The sequence below is a fragment of the Triturus cristatus genome, chromosome 4_2, assembly GCF_964204655.1.
Source record: "Triturus cristatus chromosome 4_2, aTriCri1.1, whole genome shotgun sequence".
NCBI classification, from domain to species: Eukaryota; Metazoa; Chordata; class Amphibia; order Caudata; family Salamandridae; genus Triturus; species Triturus cristatus.
Genome location: NC_140586.1, coordinates 358,871,918 through 358,893,516, shown reverse-complemented (window position 1 = coordinate 358,893,516; position 21,599 = coordinate 358,871,918). Strand labels below are relative to the sequence as shown.

Below are 21,599 nucleotides of genomic sequence, written 5' to 3'. Positions count from 1 at the left end.
AACCGTTTGCCTTTTAGATCTGCAAGCAGGGTAACGTCTCCACGGCTTTGTATGCGGGTCTCCAACTCTTTTATCTGGGACTCAATATTGCCCAAGGTGGTTCTTATAGCCTTTAAGACTCCCGCCTGTCTGGAGATACATTTTCCCCTGATAACCACCTTAAAAGTCTCCCAAAGGACAGCCTCCGTGCCCACAGACCCAACGTTCAACGCAAAGTACTCAGATATGTCCATGCGTATTTCTTCCTTAAATGACTCGTCCAGGAGTTCCCTTGGGGGAAGCCTCCAGGTGAATTCCCCTTGTGTAGTATTGGGAAGGGATAACGTCAGAAGACAAGGGGAGTGGTCTGAGACTGTTCTCGCCAGGTGCCTGACCCTGATTACCCAACTGGCAATATCTCTTGACAATAACCAATAGTCTAGTCGAGACCAAGCGTGGCGGTGCTCCGAGAAGCAGGTACCCTCCCTAAGCAAAGGATTACGTAATCGCCAAATGTCCACCATGTCTCCTTCCTCAAGCAGGGCATTTAGGACCTTACTGGCCTCAGTGTGGTGCGTCCTAGCCGTGCCTTGTCTGTCCAGATCATCATGAAGTATGGCATTGAAGTCCCTGCCCCAGAGTACCGTGGTGCAGCCCGTGGCCCTGACTTTTGCCCAAACTTCCTGGAAGAACTCTGGCGAATCGACATTTGGTCCATACAGCGCCACCAATGTGAGTAGCGTGCCTCCCAAGTATCCCATGAGTATAATGTAACGACCATCAGAGTCTGTGTAGACCTCAAGCTCCCTCCAGTCTAACCCACGTTTGATAAGAACTGCCACCCCTCTAGCATATTTAGAGTATACTGAGGTGTATGAGGACCCCCACCTTTTGTGTCTGAGCTTCGCAGACGTTGGGGTACTGAGATGAGTCTCCTGCAGCAGGCATATGTAAATGTTGTGTCTTGCAAGATAGGCATGTACCGTGCGGCACTTCCTACCGTCATTAAGGCCGCGTATGTTCCAGGTCAGACAATTAATGGTAGTCTCGTGCATTGTATGTCAGTCAAATATGTTTCATCAGGGCGCCCCCCCCGTAAAATTGAGTGTTTCGCAGTTTCGCATGTCGTACCCACCGTGTCGAGGCCACACACCACCAATCCAAACGAACTTAAACCCCACCCCCACATCAACCCCCCAACTAGGTTGAAGCAAAACCCCCACCCCCTTGAAAAACATCCAATAGAAAACACACGGGAAACTTCCCATGGGGACGAGTGAGTGCCAAGCGGTAACCCCTACCTTCGAAGGGTGGCCAAGAGACTGCAAGGGATGGACTTTGCATTGTGACTCAGCAGGAACATCTCAATAGCTCAAATATAATTATCTCATCCCACCTTCACTTGCGGTTACAATAAAAAATAACCCTCCTATAATCTGCAGTGCGGCCAGAGTGCGTGTGCGATGCTATAACAGAGTCACATTCAATCAAATCCAAATGTTATGCCTTCAATGAGTTCAAAACGAACTGTATAGATGAAAATTAGAAAAACAACAATGTTCAAAGCAATCCAGAGACTACGTGACGTTCCCACCTCACAGGCCAACAACAAAACCCCCCCCAGCATGGACATAGTCTAGACAGTAGAGCCAAGGGTGAGCTACATCACACAGTTCAGTCATTGTCACTTAGCTGGTTTTCAGTAGCACCGCTGGGTCGGGGGCTGGATTTTTTCGACTTCCCTCCCACAAGCTTGGCAAACTTCAGGGCGGACTTGGCGTCGGTGAGAAAGTGAGCGGAGCCCTCGTGAGACACTTTCAGTTTGGCAGGGTAGAGCAGGGAGTAGGGGATCTGCGATTGCAGGAGAAGCCGCTTCGCCGGCAGGAATTCCCGTCTGGCCGCCTGGACCGCCGGTGTGAAATCCGGGTAGAAGGCCACTTGGTTCCCTTGATATTGTATGGACCCCATCGTGCGAGCCTGGCGCAGTATAGCATCCCGATCCAGGTAGTTTAAGATCCTTACCAATATGGGTCGCGACCGTGCCCCCACTGGTGGCCGAGGCCCTAGAGTGCGGTGTGCCCTTTCCACCGCAAACTGAGGTGATAAGTGCGTCGCAAACAAGTCCCGCAAAAGATCAGAGATGTACACTTCCATCTTAGTGATCGCTGTGGTCTCCGGAACCCCCGTGACGCGTACGTTGTTGCGCCGCGATCTGGCCTCCAAATCCTCGTTCTTTGCCCTGATCACCCCTAGGAGTCTATCCATTTGCGACAGCTGGTCTTTGGTCTCTACCTGAAAGTCATGGAAATCTGACTGTTTATTCTCAAGGACATCCAATCGGTGCTCATGTACTCCCACCTGAGACTTCACCGATTCCATCTGGGACGTCGGCTTGTCCAGCTTCGTGTCTATAGTGCGCAGGCTAGAGCGCATTTCTAGCATGAGGGATCGCATGTCTTCACCATGCTCTTCTTTCCGACCCTCCATTGCTCTCCCAGAGGCCGTGTCCGCATCTGGTTCCAGTTGTCTAGTCGACTTGCGCTGCTCAAAGGTGAGCCTGGGCTGCTTGGCGTCCTGCTTACCCATGGCGCACGGCGGTCCAGGTGCCCTCCGGCCGCAGCGGGGCTATGGCTCCCCCTCTTGCACCACAGATTCCGCAATATATGCTTTGGCAGCACTACCTTCTGAGAAGTTTGGCAGGAAGTAGGGTCAATCCAGCTCGGTGGGCCTGTGACGTCCACGTTACACCCCTCCACGCGCTCCAACTAGATCTAGCGATAGAGCCCAGACAGGTAAGGACAGGGTGCCGCTATTTACCAACAAGATTGCGCAGGTGACAGCCAGTGGCCGGAGAAGCCGTGGGTCCTCACCGCGCGCATCAGCGGGAGTCCTCCATGCCGCCCCCGATGAGGAGACGTCCGACCTGCCACGACGGGTATCCTCCCACAGCAGGATCGCCACCTCCAACAGTGCCTGGCAAGCCGCAACTCAGAGGCAGTGACGCCTCGCACCGGAGCCCCCCCGCAGCAGCTCACCTCGTGGTTATGGATCGCAGCTCCCCTGTCTCAGCCAGTTTGTCCAGCTCGGCCCCTCAAATGGCGGCCTCGGCAGCAGGGTCACCCTCGCGCCCCGCCGCTCCAGACAACGCCCGTGTCGGAGAAATTGGCGATGTTCCTCGGCAGCAGGTATCAAGGCTTCCGACGTGCACCCGGGCCAGGAAGGCTGCCCCTCTGTGCGTCCGCGTTGTTTCCGCACTCAGGCCCGAGCACAGACCTTGGCCTCAGTTGCTCGCGTCGGCCGTGTCTGGGCTCCACAGCACACCACATGCGTGCCACCTACCACTTCACGGGGCTAGTATTGCTACTCTGGAGCGTCGATCTTGCCGAATCCTCCACCGCTGCATGCCGCAGGTGTTCCGACGTCAGGCGATCAGCTGAAACGCAAGTCCAGATCCATTTTATGCATGGATCGCTGAACGGATTTGGTCACGCCCAGCGGAGCTCTCTCAAGGAGCAGCCATTCCGCAGCCCGGCAAGCCACGCCCCCCAACTTTGTACATTAAGTATTTTCTTCTCCAGATCCAGAAGGAAAGTTGGACCTACATTCCTTGTAGGTTAAAGGAGGGATATTGGGGCAAATGATAGTAATAAAGAAGGGGCTGTATTAATACATTAGCAACAGGGAATGTGTGCTTTTGGGGTTTACATGGAAGGGTTGATGTCATCATGTGGTGTGCGTGGTTTTGTCTTGTACATGATCATAGCATTTTCCTAAGTGGCAATCTTACATCTTGGTCATGACGTTATCTTCATGCTAAAGAAGATTTAAAGATTATGGAACTTTTGACTAACATGGCTCAGAATGATTTTCCAATGGTGAGGTTTTCTGGTTATGGTGTGGAACATGTAGACCTTGAGTGGGGGACTCTTTGTCCTAGTAGCCAACAGCAGATTAATCATAGTCTTCTTTTCCAACAGGCTGAAATTAAGCGGCTCCAGGATGCTAGCAAGGCAGCTAGAAAGGAGAGACAACTGATTCTCAAACAGCAGGAAGAGATAGAGCGTATCCGTCAAACTACCATGAAACTGCAGGAAAAGCTCAAGTCTGCTGGAGAGGACAAGCAGGTATGGGCTATTGCATACAGAGTATGCTTAGAACTACTGTGCAATGCCTGATAATCACCAAGCAAGTCTCTTCACACTGCACTTTGAAGTAACACCACAGTGGATTTGCTTACCAAGGAGTTCCGTGTCACAGAACATGAGAAGAAGGAACCGATTCTTAGCTAAGTCAAGGCATTTAATGATTTGATCAAGAGGAACTAGCTACAGGGCAGGAGCAAACCTAGTTAGTGTTGGCTAACCCTGAAGTAGCACATTCCAGGCTCTGAACAAACCATGCACTTTGAACAAACCATGCACTTTGAACCGATCAACATTAGCTAACTAAGCCCTAATAGACCCAAGGGTATGAGTTAAACTTGAATGTAGCAGATATGAGCTATAGCACAGGCCAGGGTAAGAGTTACACAAAGATCCTGCTGTAAATCAAGATGTAAACCTGGATGTGCACACTACGGGGCCTGAGTCAGTAAAAAAGAAACACATTGTAGGGCACAAGATGACCAAGAAGTAACCAAATCACAGGGTGGTTACCAACCAGGGAGTAACATATTAGTGTTTTTACTGTGTAAGAAGTAACACATCTTATGGCCTAAGTTAATAAATGGGATGGATAGTATTGCAGAGTACATTTAACTTAAGAGCTGAGGCTTTATCCTTTAGCTGGTGTTTGGCTGTTTAGGGAGTTCGTGTGTCTAAGCCTTAATTTTTTCCCACAGTAAACATCCAGGCCAAACTTGTCTTTTTTTCTCTACATATTGGGATTAGAACGGTAACCGAGACCATGGATTTAGCTGCAGAGAACTGGAAAAAAAAGCCAAAATCTGGCAAAGTGTTTTTTGGGGGGAGGTTGTAATGGGATAAGGTGTTTTGGAAGAAAGTGTATGGTTTTTCCCCTCGAAAAAATTTGCATCAACAGAAGATTTGCTATGCTGAGATCATACTCTTTCCAGCTAACAGGAAAAGACAGAGTTAGCAAAAATAACCACAGTTTTTGCCATTTTGTAAGTGGTATCCAATAATTCATATTTTTGCAGCTTATATCCACTTGAATTTGTTGGGGAAAAAGAGGTATGAAACCCCTAGATGAACCTGGAAAGCATTACATTTCTGAAAAGTAGACAAAATTCATTCATCTTAGTTCGGCATGTTTCAGCCTGTGATATGCTCCCAAGTGTCAGTAGACTTTCTTCAGGACCCAGAGATATGTTGAATTCCTACGATTTGTGGTTGATATTTCCAGCTTTTGGCTAGTGCAATCAGTCAAACAACATGAAGCATGAACGCAAACATACAGACCATAATGGACCTTTTCCTCTTTATGGTCTATGTCTTAACATTTAGTTAGGCATCATTAGGCAGTGAGGGTAGGCGATCCCTGTAGTCACACATTAATCAAGGAACATCGTCTGTAATTTTACATACTTGGCTCCACTCACGCCTTGCATGTTAGGCGTGTTGGGAGCAGAATAGGTAAAATTACGGACAATGAGGAAAACGTTGAGTACAGTTATATGGGTAACAAAAATAACATACTGTTACAACAATCAGACTTTTCCGATCGCAGCGATATATAGCATTTGTTAGTTGTCCAAAAACATGTGATACCTAGAGCCAGTGGCAGCTGACATGGCTCGTGGGTGGTGTGGTAGGCGCGGGTGAGGGGGGATTCAGGGGGTGGGTCACATGCCAGGTGGGGAGGGCAGGCGGCGAGGGGTCGCGCATGGTGTGAACATTAGAAAAACATTCAAAAAATAAACTTACCTTGCTGGCGTGTCCCGCATCTCTGCTCCTGCTCTCCTCCTGGAACTCAAGGAACAGGAAGCAGGCCCTACTGACCAATAATAACGCTGCAATGCAGTGTTGTGATTGATAAGCACCCAGGCTCCCTGACCAATCACAACATTGCAGTGCAGCGTTGTGAGTGATCTGAGCATCCTGGTTGGACATTCAGCCAGGGAATGGGGGCCTGGGCATGTTCTCCATGTAGGTTGTATTGCAGCCTGCATGGAGAACGGGTAATGTGCACTTGACAGGTTTGGGCGGCCCGAGAGGGGTAACCAAACAGTCATTGCTTTCTTAGGAGTGGGCAAACCACTCCTCCTTTGCTCCGAGAGCAGAGCAGAAGCCTGCCCACCCGCCCGTAAAAGAAACACAAAATGATAATAACTCAGTTATTATTTTATATTTCTTTTCGTTTGCACTGCTCAAAAGTTGCGGGGTGACACTCCTCCGCCATAGCGAAGGAGCCGCCACTGCCTAGAGCCATGAACCAAGCTGTAGCTTATAATTGTTTTTCATTGTGTAATGAACTTGCTTCAATTGATCTGATAGACTGCTAGCTGCAGATTCCTTATCTTTGAATTTCCCAGGCATCAGGCTGGATCTGGAAACTTTTGCTGAGCAATACACCTTGCCCGCGCTATCGGGTGGCTCAATTCGGCTCCGCATGATGTCGTCGGTAGCGTTGGTTATGACGTTGCAGTGCCTATATAGGCGCCACCCAGGCGCGCAGACGTCATTTCTTTTCTTTCCGTGCCAGTTAAACGTTGATCGGGGAAAAGCTACCCCTCTGTTGTTTTTTTGGCAGATTTTTGTTGATTTCACAATTTTTTTCCAACTTCGTGTGCAAGGGTTGTCTTTGAGGAAGACGGGTATCAAGCCGTGCGATGCCTGCCACTGCATGATGATAGTCACTGATCCCCACCTCGTCTGTATCTGGTGTTTCGAACGCGACCATGATTCAAAGTCGTGCTCGTACTGCTGGGCCATGGCTCCGAAGACCTTGAGGGAGTAGGCAATGAAGGTCCTCACGGCCCGGCAGTCGACACCGTTGAACGAGGCTCCGTGGAGCTCCCGGTCACGATTTAAGAAGAGGTGGTAACGAGACCGCTCTGAGAGCCCTAAGTCCTCTTCTTCTTTCCACTCCAGACACTCTGGGAAGAGACATAAAAAAAAGAAGTCCGAACTGACTTCATTCTCACCTTGGCTGTCGTCAGTGGACGAGAGAGTTAAGGAGCACCGATGGTCTGGCCACAGTTCTGCAGAGCCGGAGCCTGGGTCGACTTTGCGCCTCTTTCCCTTTCCGGGAGCCGGAGCGACCCCAACTCAAAGAATTTCATGAGGCCATGTGCCGCATATTTGAGCGGGCCGACACCGCTAGTGAGTCCTCTGGCCCCGCGGAATCGGAAGGGGCCCTATCGGGTTGAACGCTGTTGGCTCCGGCCACGGCGCCTAGGAGACCTCATGGATCTGATCTTGGATCCGGGTCGTCGCCGGTCATGCCAACGCGACTTCCTCCGGTGTCAGACCCGAAGTCGGTGACTGCGGCGCGGTCGGTGCCCATCGGCAGTGCCAGCCCCATCCTCATCCCAGATGACACGGAGCCGGACCGACCTCGCTCGACGCCGGACCCGGCGCCGATTGAACCCAGAGGTTCTAAGTTGTCGCCTGAGCACTTTGAAGATGTGCTAGGCTCATGAGACCCTCGAAACACCAGGATGACTCTGCGGAGCATTTGGACTGGTATGGGGAACTTCTCCAGATACTGGCATGCTCTCTCCACCAACAGAGGAGGGGGCATCCTATGCCATGTTGGTATAACGGGCAGCTGAGGTCCTTGGACTAGGACTGCCCTCAGTGCTGGTCAGGACTAAGCTCCTGTCCGAAGTGCTTCAACCTGGGGTTTCGACTTCAAACCCCTATTGCCCTTTAATGAGGCAATTACAGACGTCTTTCTAGGCAACCCTAGCACATGGGCTCCTGTGAATAGGATGCTTGCATGCGCTAGATCCCAGCACCGGATGAACTGAAGTTATCCAGTATTCGGGTATCGTTCATAGATTCACATGCCTGAATCATTCCCCATCGCCGAGGCGGGAGTCCAACGGTAAATAAAAAAGTAGTGCCAAAAGTGTTAGCAGTAGTAGGCCCAAAGAAAAGGCCTAAGGCCTAGATCTTAGCAGCCTATCTACCTCATTATGCAAAAAGAACCAAAGAATTGGTACCAACCAATCAGACATCAGCACCCTTCTGGAACCCTCTCAGCAGAGCCAGTTCTCCTCAGATTTTCACCGCACGTCATGTGGAAGGGAGTCTCCCTGAGTGCCACTCAGTTTTTTCAACTTTCTTCATCATGTCTGACAAGAAGGCCTTGTTGAAGTCCTGCAGAACCTGCGCCAGGAAGAGAGTCCATGTTGATGACCAACATGTGGACTGCATCTACTGCCTCTACCCCAAACATCAGTCAAAAGATTGCAAAATTTGCCGCACCTTCCCTACAAAGACTCTTAGGGATAGGGAGGCGAGAGTGCTATTGTGGCTTAAATCCTCTTCGGCTGAGGAGGATGACAGAGCCTCTACTTCTAGCAAGAGAGCTAAGTCGCATGGCAGCTCTTCCAGTGAGGGGAAGAAACGCCATAAATCTTCCCACTCTCCTTCTGGCTCTTCTCAGAGGACTCCCATCATTTCCTCTGAATCAGCGCACTCTCCTCAGGACTCTGCTCTCAAGGACTTTAAGAAAACAAACAGTGAGTAAAAGCCTTTCAAAATCTCTGGCTTTCCCTCCTTCGTCAACGATTTCCGTCACTTCTTCTGCTCCTTCATTGACGGAAACTATCTCGACAACGTCTATTACCTCTCCTATTCTGTCGATGAGGATTACTATCCTGTCAAAGAAGCCCGTCGTCGAGGGATCATCGACGAAGTCCTCGTCGACGAAGCCAGCGTCGAAATCCATATGGACGACGATGCCGTCGACGAAGCCTTCATCGTCGACGAGAGAAGTGTTGACGAAATTACAGTCCACCCCGTCGACGAGCGTCCCGTCGATGACGATCCGTCGACGAAAAGCCTGACGACGTCGAGCCCGTCGACGACGACCCCGTCGACGACGATAACTAAAAGCCTGTTGACAACGAAGGTTATCAACTGAGAGCCCATCGACGACAATGCCAGGAGATTTGCCTGTTCCGTCTGCGACACCTGCGATGGCGCCCTCTCATTCCACTCCCATTTCTTCCAGAAGTTTTCAACTTAAAACTTTTCAAAGGCAGGACTATAGTGATATATCACCGCTTACTCCCTCACATCTCCTGGAAACATATGTGCAGGATGAGGATGATGACTGAGGATGACTAGGACGAAGGGCCCTTTGGAATTGGTCGCCATCCTTCCGAATTGCAAATCAAATGTCAAGATGACGATTTTGAGGAGGAGGACAATTATCAAGAACATTATTATCAGGAGGATATTGTCGTCCCGCATCATAAGCCTTACTATAAGCCACCTCGTCAGAGCGAGATGTCCCATCTGCCTCCAACTCTGATTCAAGACCTGCAAGCCATGCTTGCAGATTATAGACAGCGTTTTCCCCCGCAGCCAGTCAGTCCGCAGGTTCCACCACCTGCGCCGCTTCCGGATCCTTTGCCCTCGCCTGATGCTCCTGTTCCAACGCCTCAACTTCCTGATCCTCCACATGACCCGCGTCAGGGTCAAGATTCATCCTCTGAGGAGGAATTTGAAGAGGGTGAACTACCAGATCCAGCAGATCCTTGGGATTCCTATATAATCCCTATGCCTTCGACACCCACCCCTCTACCATCTGATTCGCCCCCAGAGGATTTCATAATCTAATGCAGCGGGCTGCGGCCAGGTTTCCCTTGCCGGTTATGAACCACAGAAAGGACCGTCCCTAGTTGTGTCTTAAGAGATGCCCATTTTAGTGGGGGCAAATCACAAAAATTGACGGACTGGCATCACGCACCACCAGGTGTCATGCTTCATCATCTGCCAGTCCTCGCCCTCTAAAAACCGCATTTGATAGAGGGCGGGCATACACCGGGGAGGAGGCTGGACGCATGCAGCACTAGGTTTTCTAGCAGGGAGTACGCCTTGAACTAATGTGGCCACAAGGATTTCCCCCCTACCCCTCCCATGGGGCAAATAGGTTTTTCCAATAGGGTTTCTCTAAACAGGTGGCAGCTGGCTATAGGCCTACGCCCCCAGTGGTAAGATTGGAGCCCAATATTTAAGGTCCTGACGAATGTCACGTTCCCAAGTGGACAATACAGGCAGAAACATGTTGACCCCCTATTAACAATCACTGATTCACAGCGGCGACGGGATGATAAGGTCCCCACTCACCGCACTTAAATATTTTAATCCCACATAGTAACCCCATAGAATAAAAATTGTTCAGGTATACTATGATGGTTTTTAAATTCACTCACTCCTTTTTTTGTTTGGGCCCCCACTTAGTCTAGAAGTGCATCCCTGTCTTCAGGTGTATGCCCGCCCTCTATCAAACGCGGTTTTTAGAGGGCGAGGACTGGCAGATGATGAAGCATGACACCTGGTGGTGTGTGATGCCAGTCCGTCAATTTTTGTGATTTGCCCCCACTAAATTGGGCATCTCTTAAGACACAACTAGGGACGGTCCTTTCTGTGGTTCATAGCTTTGGTTGGAGGCTGACCGTTCTCTAGTGCCCTAACGCCTCTAGTTCCCTCCCCGGGCCAGACCCTGGGTGTAACTGTGGTTCTTCACTTGCCGGTTACCATTGAACAGTCCAACTGTTTTCTCCATGATTTTAAGGAGGAGTCAAGGAAGGTCACGAGAGCTGTCTTCATCATCGACTACATCTGGAAAGAAGGGGTCAAAATTATGTGCCAGCGGTGCTTCCGCGGATAGACCAGAAATACCGTGCTCCGGCCAATAGTCCATCCTATCTCACTGGCCATCCTCGGCCAGATTCGGTCATCTCACAGGCAGCCCAACAAAAATCAAAAAATCCGGCAGCACCTATTACTACACCGCCGGACAAGGAGGGGCGTCGTCTGGATTTAATTGGCAGAAAAAAAAAATCCACAATGGCAACTGCCTCCATCAGAGCAGCTAACTCGCTAGCGATAATAGGGCGTTATGACCACCAAATGTGGTCAGAAATGGCTAGCTTTATTGAGCTCATTCCGGAGGACAAGAGACAAGACGCTCAGAAAATTTTATTAGAGGGTGAGCGCGCAGCGTCAGACTATCAACTGCGCATTGGATATTGTTAATACCAATTTTCGCCAGCTGGCTGGTGCAGCTTTACTCAGACGCCAGGGTTGGCTTAAGGCCACCACTTTCAGACCAGAAGTCCAGACAAAGATATTGGATATGGCCTATGATGGCGAATCGTTGATTGGAAAACTTATAGATGACGCACTCCAAGCAATAAAGACGGATACCGATACCGCAAGATCCTTGGGTTCCTTGCAGTACAAGCGCGGTACCTTCAGAAGTGCAAGAGGACGTGGTTTTTCTTCCAGAGGAGGGTATCAAACCCAGCAGAATAGGTACCAGCCTCAATATAGACAATCTTATCAGTCGTCATACAGACAATCCAAAACGTCTGGTTTCTCTCGTCAAGGCGGACGAAAAAGGTTGCAAAACGAAGGACGAGACACCACAAGGAAGCAGTAATCTCTGCAGGGCGTCTTCCACTCCCCTTCCCCTCCCTGTGGGTGCGAAAATTTCAGCTTTTGTGGACAAGTGGCAGGAAATTACATGGGACCAATGGGTTCTGGACCTGGTAAACAACGGTCATACCTTGGAGTTTGTCACCAAGCCACCCACCACACCACCCAAGGGACCCCCTCCCCCTCGTCTTCACTTATTTTTCAAAGAAGCTTTAACGATGCTCCTCAAGAATGCAATCGAGAAGGTTCCCGCACCTAAAAAGGGGACGGGTTTCTATTCCCTCTTTTTTTCTCATCAAAAAGAAATCCGGGGAGTGGCGTCCGATCTTAGACCTACGCAACCTGAACAGATTCCTCAAGAAGCAGGGATTTCGCATGGTCACACTGGCAAAAATTCTAGGTTGTCTCAACAAAGGAGATTTTCTGGCTGCTCTGGATATGGAAGACGCTTACTTTCACATCCCAATACATCCGAAGCATCGCAAGTATCTTTGCTTCACCGTGGCTGGCGCCCATTATCAGTTGCTGTGACAACGTCTCTTCGTCTGTTCCACTCTCTGGGGCTTACTGTGAACAGGAGCAAATCTCAGTACGCCCAATGCAGGTCCTTCCATTTCTCGGAGCTCTGCTGGATACTGTCCGCTGCAGGGCATTCTTATCTCACGAACGGCAGGTTCGTCTTCAAAAGCTGGCAATCCTGATTTCCAGAAGAAAGTCAGTTTCTGTCCGCATCACTCCTAGGTATGTGTTCTTCTGCAATACACCTCGTCCCTTTGGCACGACTTCGGATGAGACCCCTGCAGGAGTTACACCTTCAGTGGCAACAGGCTGTGGGTTCCTTCGACGACAACCTCGGAGTCACACCATGCATGAAAAGCGCTCTACGTTGGTGGTTCCAGATACCCAACCTAGCAGAAGGACACAGGAGGTTCCAGAATTTGCCTCACTACGGATGCCTCTATGGAAGGATGGGGAGGTCATCTCCAAGATTTACAGATATAGAGGAAGTGGTCTCCAGAGTACAAGAACAAGCAAATCAACAGCCTGGAATTGCGAGCAATTTTCCTGTCTCTGCAAGCTTTCCTTCCAAGGATTGCAGGTTCTTCGGTACTGGTTCGGACTGACAATACCACCAGCATATTTTACGTGAACAAGCAAGGAGGGACAAGATCAGCAACTCTATCCAGAGAGGCTCAGGAGTTGTGACAATGGGTCACACTCCACAACATAACCCTCAGAGCAGAACATGTCAGAGGTCTCTGCAATACATTAGCGGACACGCTCAGCAGGTCCCGATCGGACTGCCACGAATGGGAACAAGAGCAGGCTCAAGTGCTCAGGGTATTCAGAGCTTGGGGCACGCCGGCACTGGATTTGTTCGCAGCAAGAGAAAACAAGAAATGCCGTTACTACGCCAGCAGATAGCCTCAACAGGGGTCAAGGGGGAATGCCCTGTCCATGCGATGGTCAGGGATCTGTGCTTACGCTATTCCCCCGATACCTCTAATCCTGAGAATCATACGCAAGATGAAGTTGGAGGGCTGCCGTCTCATCCTGATTGCACCCAGATGGCCACACCAGTACTGGTTTCAAGAGCTTCTGCTATTATCCCAAGTCCAGCCGATCCGTCTTCTTCCGACGCCCACAATACTGTCGAGGAACAGAGGTCAGGTACTCCACCCGGACCCTCAGTCCCTACATTTATACTCATGGCTCCTGATTTCTTAGAATTCAAGGACCTGGACATCCCTCAAGACTGTCGGGACATATTGACAAAATCACGAGCTCACAGCATGATAAAAACTTACCGTCTAAAATGGAGACGTTTTCGCTGCTGGTGCGAAGCTGACCACGTTCACCTGGTGGAAGCTCCTGCGGAACAGATCCTCCCTTATTTGTTACATCTGGCAAGATCTGGGCTCTCTTTCTCTTCAGTCAAAGTCCATTTAGCCGCACTTTCCAGATTCAGAATGGGTGCTCATCGTCCTTCTCTATGTTCATCCTCTTTAATTAAGCAGTTCATGAAAGGACTTTTCCGGGAGTTTCCTCCGGTCAGGCTTCCTCCACCGGAGTGGGAACTCAACACGGTCTTAATGCAATTAATGAAACATCCATTTGAGCCTATCCACAAGGCTGAACTCAAATTCCTTACCTGGAAGGTTGCCTTACTTCTGGCTCTAACGTCAGCTAGAAGGGTGAGTGAAATTCAGGCTTTCACTGTAAAGGAACCATTTCTACACTTCACTCAAGACTACGTGCACCTCCGGACTAATCCGACATTCATCCCTAAAGTACCGTCACAGTTCCATCTTAATGAATCTGTAAAATTAAAGACTTCTACTCCAGTGGAACGAGCCTTACATTCTCTTGATATCAAGAGATGTCTCAAATTCTATCTTCAAAAGACAAAGAACCTTAGGAAGTCTGACGAGTTGTTCGTGGCTTATGGCCAAGCAACTCTGGGGAATGCAGTTACAAAATCCACTATTGCCAGATGGATAGCATCAACAATCCATTTCTGCCATGACAAAGCTCACAGGCCATTGTTAAGGAAACCCAAGGCCCACTCCACTAGAACAGTAGCAGCGTCTACAGCATTGTTTGCTGGGGTGACTCTGGAGAATATCTGCCGTGCTGCGACATGGAAGAATGTCCACACGTTTACGAGACATTACTGCCTCAAGACGATCCAGCGGTCGGACAAGCTGTCCTACGACATCTTTTTCTTTGAGGCCGTTTCAGGTACCTTTTATCAAATGTTATATATGTCTATATGTATATGTTCGAGGCATGTGGGCTGCTGAATTCATATCTGTGCATAGATCGCCGCCTAGTGTTGGGTCCGGATGTTTGCACGTTGTTGTCCTGGAAGAGTCTTCGAAGTATCCTGAGATAGGTGACTCCTCCCCTGGACCACAGTGCGCATGGGCATCCTCTCCATCCTTAGATTGTTTTTTTCCGCCATTGGGTTCGGATGTGCTTATCTTAGCTCAAGTTAGGAAAATTTAGTTTAAGGCCAAAAGGCCTTTAGTTTTCGTCGGTACTGTTCCCGCTCGGTATCGACTGCTTTCTTGCTTAGTTTAGAAACTTCTTCCAGTTTTTCGGATCCGTTTAATCCGAACATCGACCTTACATCGACGATGGAATCGAGGACCCCATTCAAACGGTGTCCTGTATGCCACGCCAAATACCCACACATCGACGTCCACCCGGTATGCAACAAATATCTCTCGCCGGATCACGACGAATCGAAATGTATGGCCTGTGCCAGATTCCGATCCAAGAAGACTCTCCGGAATCGACGGGCAGCGAGATTAGAAGCGCAGCAATCGGCACCGGCCCCGGCCAACATCTTCAGCACCGAGGACGAAGATGTTGAAAGCGTGGAAGAAGTAAACTCCAGCCCCGCTTCCGAACACGATTCCCGATCGGAAGACGCCGATGAAGCGCTTTTTCACAGGGAAGAAGCCGTCGATGAGGTAGGAGACTACGATGACGCCTTTGGGGCCGAAGAGGATAGCTCTGGTGAAGAGCCGGGCCTACCCGTCGAAACGGAGGCTATCAAACTGCGTCATTCTAAGGCTCCGGTCAAGGGATCGCCTCCGGGCCTTACCCGAGATCAATCCCAAAGTTCTTCGGCCCCGCCTTCAGGCCCGGCCTTGAACATCCAGCACGAGCCATTATTACCGAAAAAGACTGGTTTCCCTTCAATGAAACCGAAACCAATCGTCGCACCAGTTCCACCGAAACCGAAAGTGAAACTGGCAGTGGTCGGCTCGAAGCCCTCGAAGACCTCCACTCCTTAGACGCCAGCACAGACCATCGGCTCCGAACGCACTAAGAGGGATTTCGGCGCAGAACTTGCTGCAGCGGATGTCGGTACCGACCCGAAAAGGAAGGCCATCGGTCCCACAAAAGCGCCTCGGCCCCCGGCACCAAAGCAGTCGGCACCAACCACCAAAGTCAAAATGGCCGCTCCATCGGAGTCCACTTCGAAGGCAGCGACACGCGTCAAGTCATCGGCTCCGACGACCGCTAATACCTCTCCTCGGATCGATGACCCTGTGGCTCCGAAGCAGTCGACGCCTACCTCTACGGCACCACTCGGCACCAAAGAACCTTCGGCGTTCTCGGTGCGGCAAGTCGCGGCGTCCTTGCAACGCATCAGGGAACGGGCAGCCCTCCGGTCCACGTCCGGCCCCGACCCGAACAAGGCTCCAAAGGCACCCTCGGCACCAACCAACATCACTTTTGGTTTGCCGCCATCCACGGCGCCGAAGATGTTCGAGATCCGAACACGTGTCCGCCAGACAAGGTCCCCATCTACTGGACACTCTCCTACTGAGCCTTCACCGTCACAATTCATCGACGCCGACACTGGCAGACTCATGCTCCGAAAACGGAAGGTCACGCCAGAGCAGGCCTTGCACTCTTACAGAATCCTTCTGAAGCAGAAACTGCCAGCAGAGTCGGAACCGGTTCTATACGAACGCTTGCACACGTCCTATCCGGATCCCCAGTCCTTTTCTCCTACGCCCTCCGACACGGACGCAATGGAGGATTACATGGGTGATGATACCACCTACCCTAGGGATATCGATCCTGAAGAGCAGCAGGACCCAGATCAAGCTTGGGATGACCCTGCAGACCAGGGTGCCGCAACAGATACCCAGGACACGCAGCTTTACGGTGCAAAAACATCTCCCACAGAGGACACTGCTGCCTTCAATGCCCTCATAGAACGTGCTGCCGCCAATCATGGAGTGCAACTCCACTCTGACACAGTTGAGGACGACTTCTTGGTGGACACTTTCGCCTCCTCCGAGAGAACTGTCAAGACTTTGCCCATGTTGAAAGGTGTTCTCAAGCCTGCAAAGGACATTTTCAAGGAAACAACCAGGGCACGGGTGCTAAACCCCAGGATTGAAAAAAAAATACAAACCTGCGCCCGGGGACCCTATGTACATTAGAGGTCAGTTACCTCTGGACTCCATGGTGGTTGCTAACGCTCGCAAACGAGCCCGCTCGCAAACAACAGGTGATGCTCCTCCCCCAGACAAGGAGTCCAAAGTGCTGGAGACCTCAGGCAAGAGATTTGCAGCTCAAGCAGCAAACATCTAGCGCATTGCCAATACACAGGCCCTCCTGGCTCGCTATGATCGTTCACACTACGACACGCTAGAGTCACTACTCCAGCATCTGCCAGACGAATACAAAGAGGCAGCGGAGCTCCTCATCAGAGAGGGACAACTTCTTACCAACGCATCCATTAAGTGCGCACTAGATGCTGCCGACACAGCTGCGAGGGCGATAAACACCAGCGTCATGTTACGACGACACGCTTGGTTAAGAATCTCCGGATTCAAACCAGAGATTCAAAACAACATCCTAAATCAGCCAGTCAACCCCGACTACTTATTCGGCCCAGAAGTTGACACCACCTTAGAAAAAATAAAGAAGGACACTGACACTGCGAAGTCAATGGGGGCTCTGCAAATGCAGACATTTCATAGTGGCTCCTTTCGTCGCCCCGGAAATAGGGAAGCAGCTAGAGGACAGGGGTCACAGCAGCAATACACTAAAGGGGGCACACAGAGTACCTACGATAAAACCAACAGAGGTGGATATCGTGGCTCCAGCACCAAGGGCAGAGGACGCGGTTACGGCAACACCAGGCCCTCACCCAAGAACAAACAGTGACGCCCTCTCCCTTCCCCCCGACCACATAACACCTGTCGGGGGGAGACTCCAGCGGTTCCTGTCCACGTGGAAAACCATCACCACGGACAGGTGGGTCAGGGATATTATCCAGCACGGTTACTGTCTCGAATTAACCTCCACTCCACCCACAATACCGCCAAAGCACCGTCCTATGTCCGCAGAGCACTTAGCATTATTGCAGCAGGAAGTGCTAAGTATGCTGCAAAAAGGTGCAATAGAGGTCGTGCCCGTCAACCAGCAGGGGACAGGGGTGTACTCCCTGTACTTCCTAATCCCAAAAAAGACGCGTCGCTCAGACCTATACTAGACCTGAGACCCCTCAACCACTACATTCTGTCAGAGCATTTTCATATGCTCACCCTACAGCAGGTTCTCCCGCTGCTCAGCCAGGGAGACTTCCTAGCCACACTAGACCTCAAAGATGCGTACTTCCACATACCCATCCACCCGTCACACAGGAAATATCTCAGGTTCACTATTTAGGGACAGCACTATCAATTTAAAGTCCTCCCCTTCGGCGTGACAACAGCACCCAGGGTTTTTACCAAGTGCCTAGCTACAGTGGCTGCACATCTACGGCGACGACACATTCACGTCTACCCTTACCTGGACGACTGGCTTGTTCAGGCAAAGTCAGCCCAGCAATGTGCCAGCCACATGTCCCTCACCATTCACCTTCTTCACAGTCTGGGATTCTCACTAAATTACCCAAAATCACATCTACAACCCGCACACGTACAACAGTACCTGGGCGCGACCATAGACACTCTGGCAGCCACACCTCAGCCAAATTTAGTGAGGATCTACAGCATGCAACTGCTGATCTCAAAGTTCAAACCTCAACACTCCCTTCCTGCGCGAGTGTTCATGCATTTGATAGGCATGATGGCCTCCTGCATTTTCATAGTCCAGCACGCGAGACTACATATGCGCCCGCTTCAGGAGTGCTTAGCACGTCAATGGAATCAGGCTCACGGGCAATTAAAAGACCTAGTGTTGGTGAGCGGTCGGGCATACAACTCTCTGCATTGGTGGAATCCACAAAACCTTTGCAAGGGCCGACCATTCCAAGAGCCTATTCTACAAATAATACTGACAGCGGACGCCTCTCTCCAGGGATGGGGAGCTCATGTACTCAGTTACACAGTGCAGGGACTATGGATAACACAACAAAAGAAGATGCACATCAACGTTCTGGAACTGATGGCAATCTTCCTCGCCATGAAGGCATTCAAAGTACACTTGTGCAACAAAGTCCTGTTTATCCGGACGGACAACATGACTGCCATGTACTACATACAAAAGCAGGGAGGAACACACTCTCCACAGTTGTCTCACCTGGCTCAGAGCATGTGGAAGTGGGCCATTCAGAGGAACATATTCCTCATGGCGGAACACCTCCCCGGCAAGGACAACCAGATGGCGGATCTGCTCAGCAGACACAGCCACCAGATGCACGAGTGGGAGCTACACCCATCAGTACCTCAACCGTACTTCCAACAGTGGGGTCATCCAGAGATAGACCTATTAGCCACAAACGAAAACGCAAAATGCCAAAGCTTTGCCGCCAGGTTCCCACATCCACAATCGCAGGGCAATGCGATATGGATGAACGGGTCCGGCAGATTTGCGTACGCTTTTCCCCCAGCGCCATTAATACCGCTGGTGGCACGCAAACTGCGACAGCACTCACTGACACTTATCCTAGTTGCTCCAACGTGGGCGCGCCAGCCATGGTACACCACCTTTCTGGAACTTTCCGTGGTGCCGCATCAAAGGCTGCGGATAAAACCTGCACTCTTAACGCAGAGCCATGGCGAAATTCAGCACCCAGATCCGCAACAGCTGAACCTGGCTATCTGGCTCCTGAAGTCTTCGAGTTTGGCTACCTAAACCTGCCACCTGACTGTATGGAGATCATCAAGGAGGCCAGAAGACCCACTGCCAGAGCTTGCTATGCAGCTAAATGGAAGAGGTTTGTCATTTACTGCACCCACAATGACATTAACCCGCAAGACGCATCCATTCAAAACATAATCTGTTACCTCTTACACCTATACCGATGCAATCTGGCATACACCTCAATACGTATCCATTTGACCGCAATAGCAGCCTATCTCCAGAACAGGCAGCACCTCTCTTTATTCAGAGTGCCTGCCATCAAAGCTTTCTTGGAGGGACTTAAACGAGTAATTCCCCCAAGACACCCACCAGCACCAGTGTGGAACCTCAACTTGGTCCTCACCAGACTGATGGGTCCACCCTTCGAACCTCTCCACTCATGTGAGATTCAATTCCTCACCTGGAAAGTAGCTTTCCTAGTAGCAATCACTTCGTTAAGAAGAGTTAGTGAACTCCAGGCACTAACCATTCAAGAGCCATTCATACAGGTTCACGCAAACAGGGTCGTACTACGTACCAACCCCAAATTCATGCCTAAAGTAATATCGCAGTTCCACATGAATCAAACTATTGAACTGCCTGTTTTCTTTCAGAATCCACAAAATGTCGCTGAGAGAATGCTCCATACACTAGATGTAAAAAGGGCCCTCATGTACTATATAGACAGAACTAAAGACTTTAGGAAGACAAAACAACTTTTCGTTGCCTTTTCTCCACAACACAAGGGCAACGCCATTTCCAAAGCAGGTATAGCCAGATGGATCGTTAAATGTATTCAAATTTGCTATCAAAGGGCTAAACGCACATTAACGATTCCCCCACGAGCCCACTCAACACGTAAGTTAGGGGCGTCCATGGCTTTCCTGGGAAACATTCCTTTACAGGAAATATGTAGAGCAGCCACATGGTCCACTATACATACATTTACCAAACACTACTGTGTAGATGTACACTCAAAACAGCAGGCAGCTGTAGGACTGGCTGTTCTCAAAACTCTTTTTCAGACTGCTGCAGCTGGCACTGGTAGCCGCCGCTAATAGGAGGTACTGCTATATATTCTATGCACAGATATGAATTCAGCAGCCCACATGCCTCGAACTGAATATGCTACTTACCAGTATGCATCTGTTCTTGGCATGTAGGGCTGCTGACATTCATATCGCCCACCCTCCTCCCCGGCGCCTGTAGCAGCTGCAGCTCTCAGAATTACTGTATAGCATGGTCATCACTTTCTGTATCTACTCCATCACTGCCACAATGGCGAAAAACAATCTAAGGATGGAGAGGATGCCCATGCGCACTGTGGTCCAGGGGGAGGAGTCACCTATCTCAGGATACTTCGAAGACTTTTCCAGGACAACAACGTGCAAACATCCGGGACCCAACACTAGGCGGCGATCTATGCACAGATATGAATGTCAGCAGCCCTACATGCCAAGAACAGATGCATACTGGTAAGTAGCATATTCAATATCTGCTATCATGACAATGGCATTTTCTACGATAATGACATGTTTCGCTTCGAATGTTATTGCACTACATGTTGCTTTTCCCTGTGTAGCTTGCATGTTTTGACTTTTAAGATTGGTTTTTCTTATACCTCTTATTAACGAGTTGTGGATGCAACTGAGAGTGTATCAGCACTAGTCTCCCACCATCCGCAAACGACTGTATACTTGGTATACTACTTGCTATTCTGATTCAGGCATGTGAGTCTATGAAAGATACCCCAATACTGGATAAGAAAACAAGTTACTTACCTGTAACTACAGTTATCCAGTATTGGTATCTTTCATAGATTCTCATGCACCCACCCTCCTTCCCGTAGAGTCAGTTCTCTATGTTTTTTGGGATATTTACTTCCCACTTGTGCTAGGAAAATCTGAGGAGAACTGGCGCTGCTGAGAGGGTTCTAGAAGGGTGCTGATGTCTGATTGGTTGGTACCAATTCTTTGGTTCTTTTTGCATAATGAGGTAGATAGGCTGCTAAGATCTAGGCCTTAGGCCTTTTCTTTGGGCCTACTACTACGACTAACCCTTTTGGCACTGCTTTTTTATTTACCGTGGGACTCCCGCCTCGGCGACGGGGAATGATTCAGGCATGTGAATCTATGAAAGATACCAATACTGGATAACTGTTGTTACAGGTAAGTAACTTGTTTTCTTCCTCAGCCACCATCCCAGACCTAAAAGTTTGGTGGTGCAGGCCTTTGCGTCACCCTTCCACCCCTCCGGATAGGGAATTCAAGAGGCTGGATTGATTTGGGAAGAAGTTGTTTTCTTCCTCCAGCCTGCGATTGCGGTTGGTGAATACCACATGCTTATTGGGCCATTTCTCCCACTTCCTTTGGGAGACGGTTGCACAAGTGCTGCCACAAGTTCCGGAGGAGGCCCGGGCTGTGCTTTCCCAAGCAGTCA

At 50.1% G+C, this 21,599-nt stretch overlaps 1 protein-coding gene across 1 annotated transcript in view; it reads left to right on the top strand.

The window, feature by feature from the left end:
• Window positions 1-21,599, top strand: part of CEP350 (centrosomal protein 350) — a 1,602,561-nt gene that overhangs the window by 1,149,174 nt on the left and 431,788 nt on the right. The window contains exon 26 of the mRNA XM_085601771.1: window positions 3,957-4,103. Coding sequence (XP_085457897.1) covers window positions 3,957-4,103 — 147 coding nt within the window. The remainder of the gene's footprint in view (window positions 1-3,956; window positions 4,104-21,599) is intronic.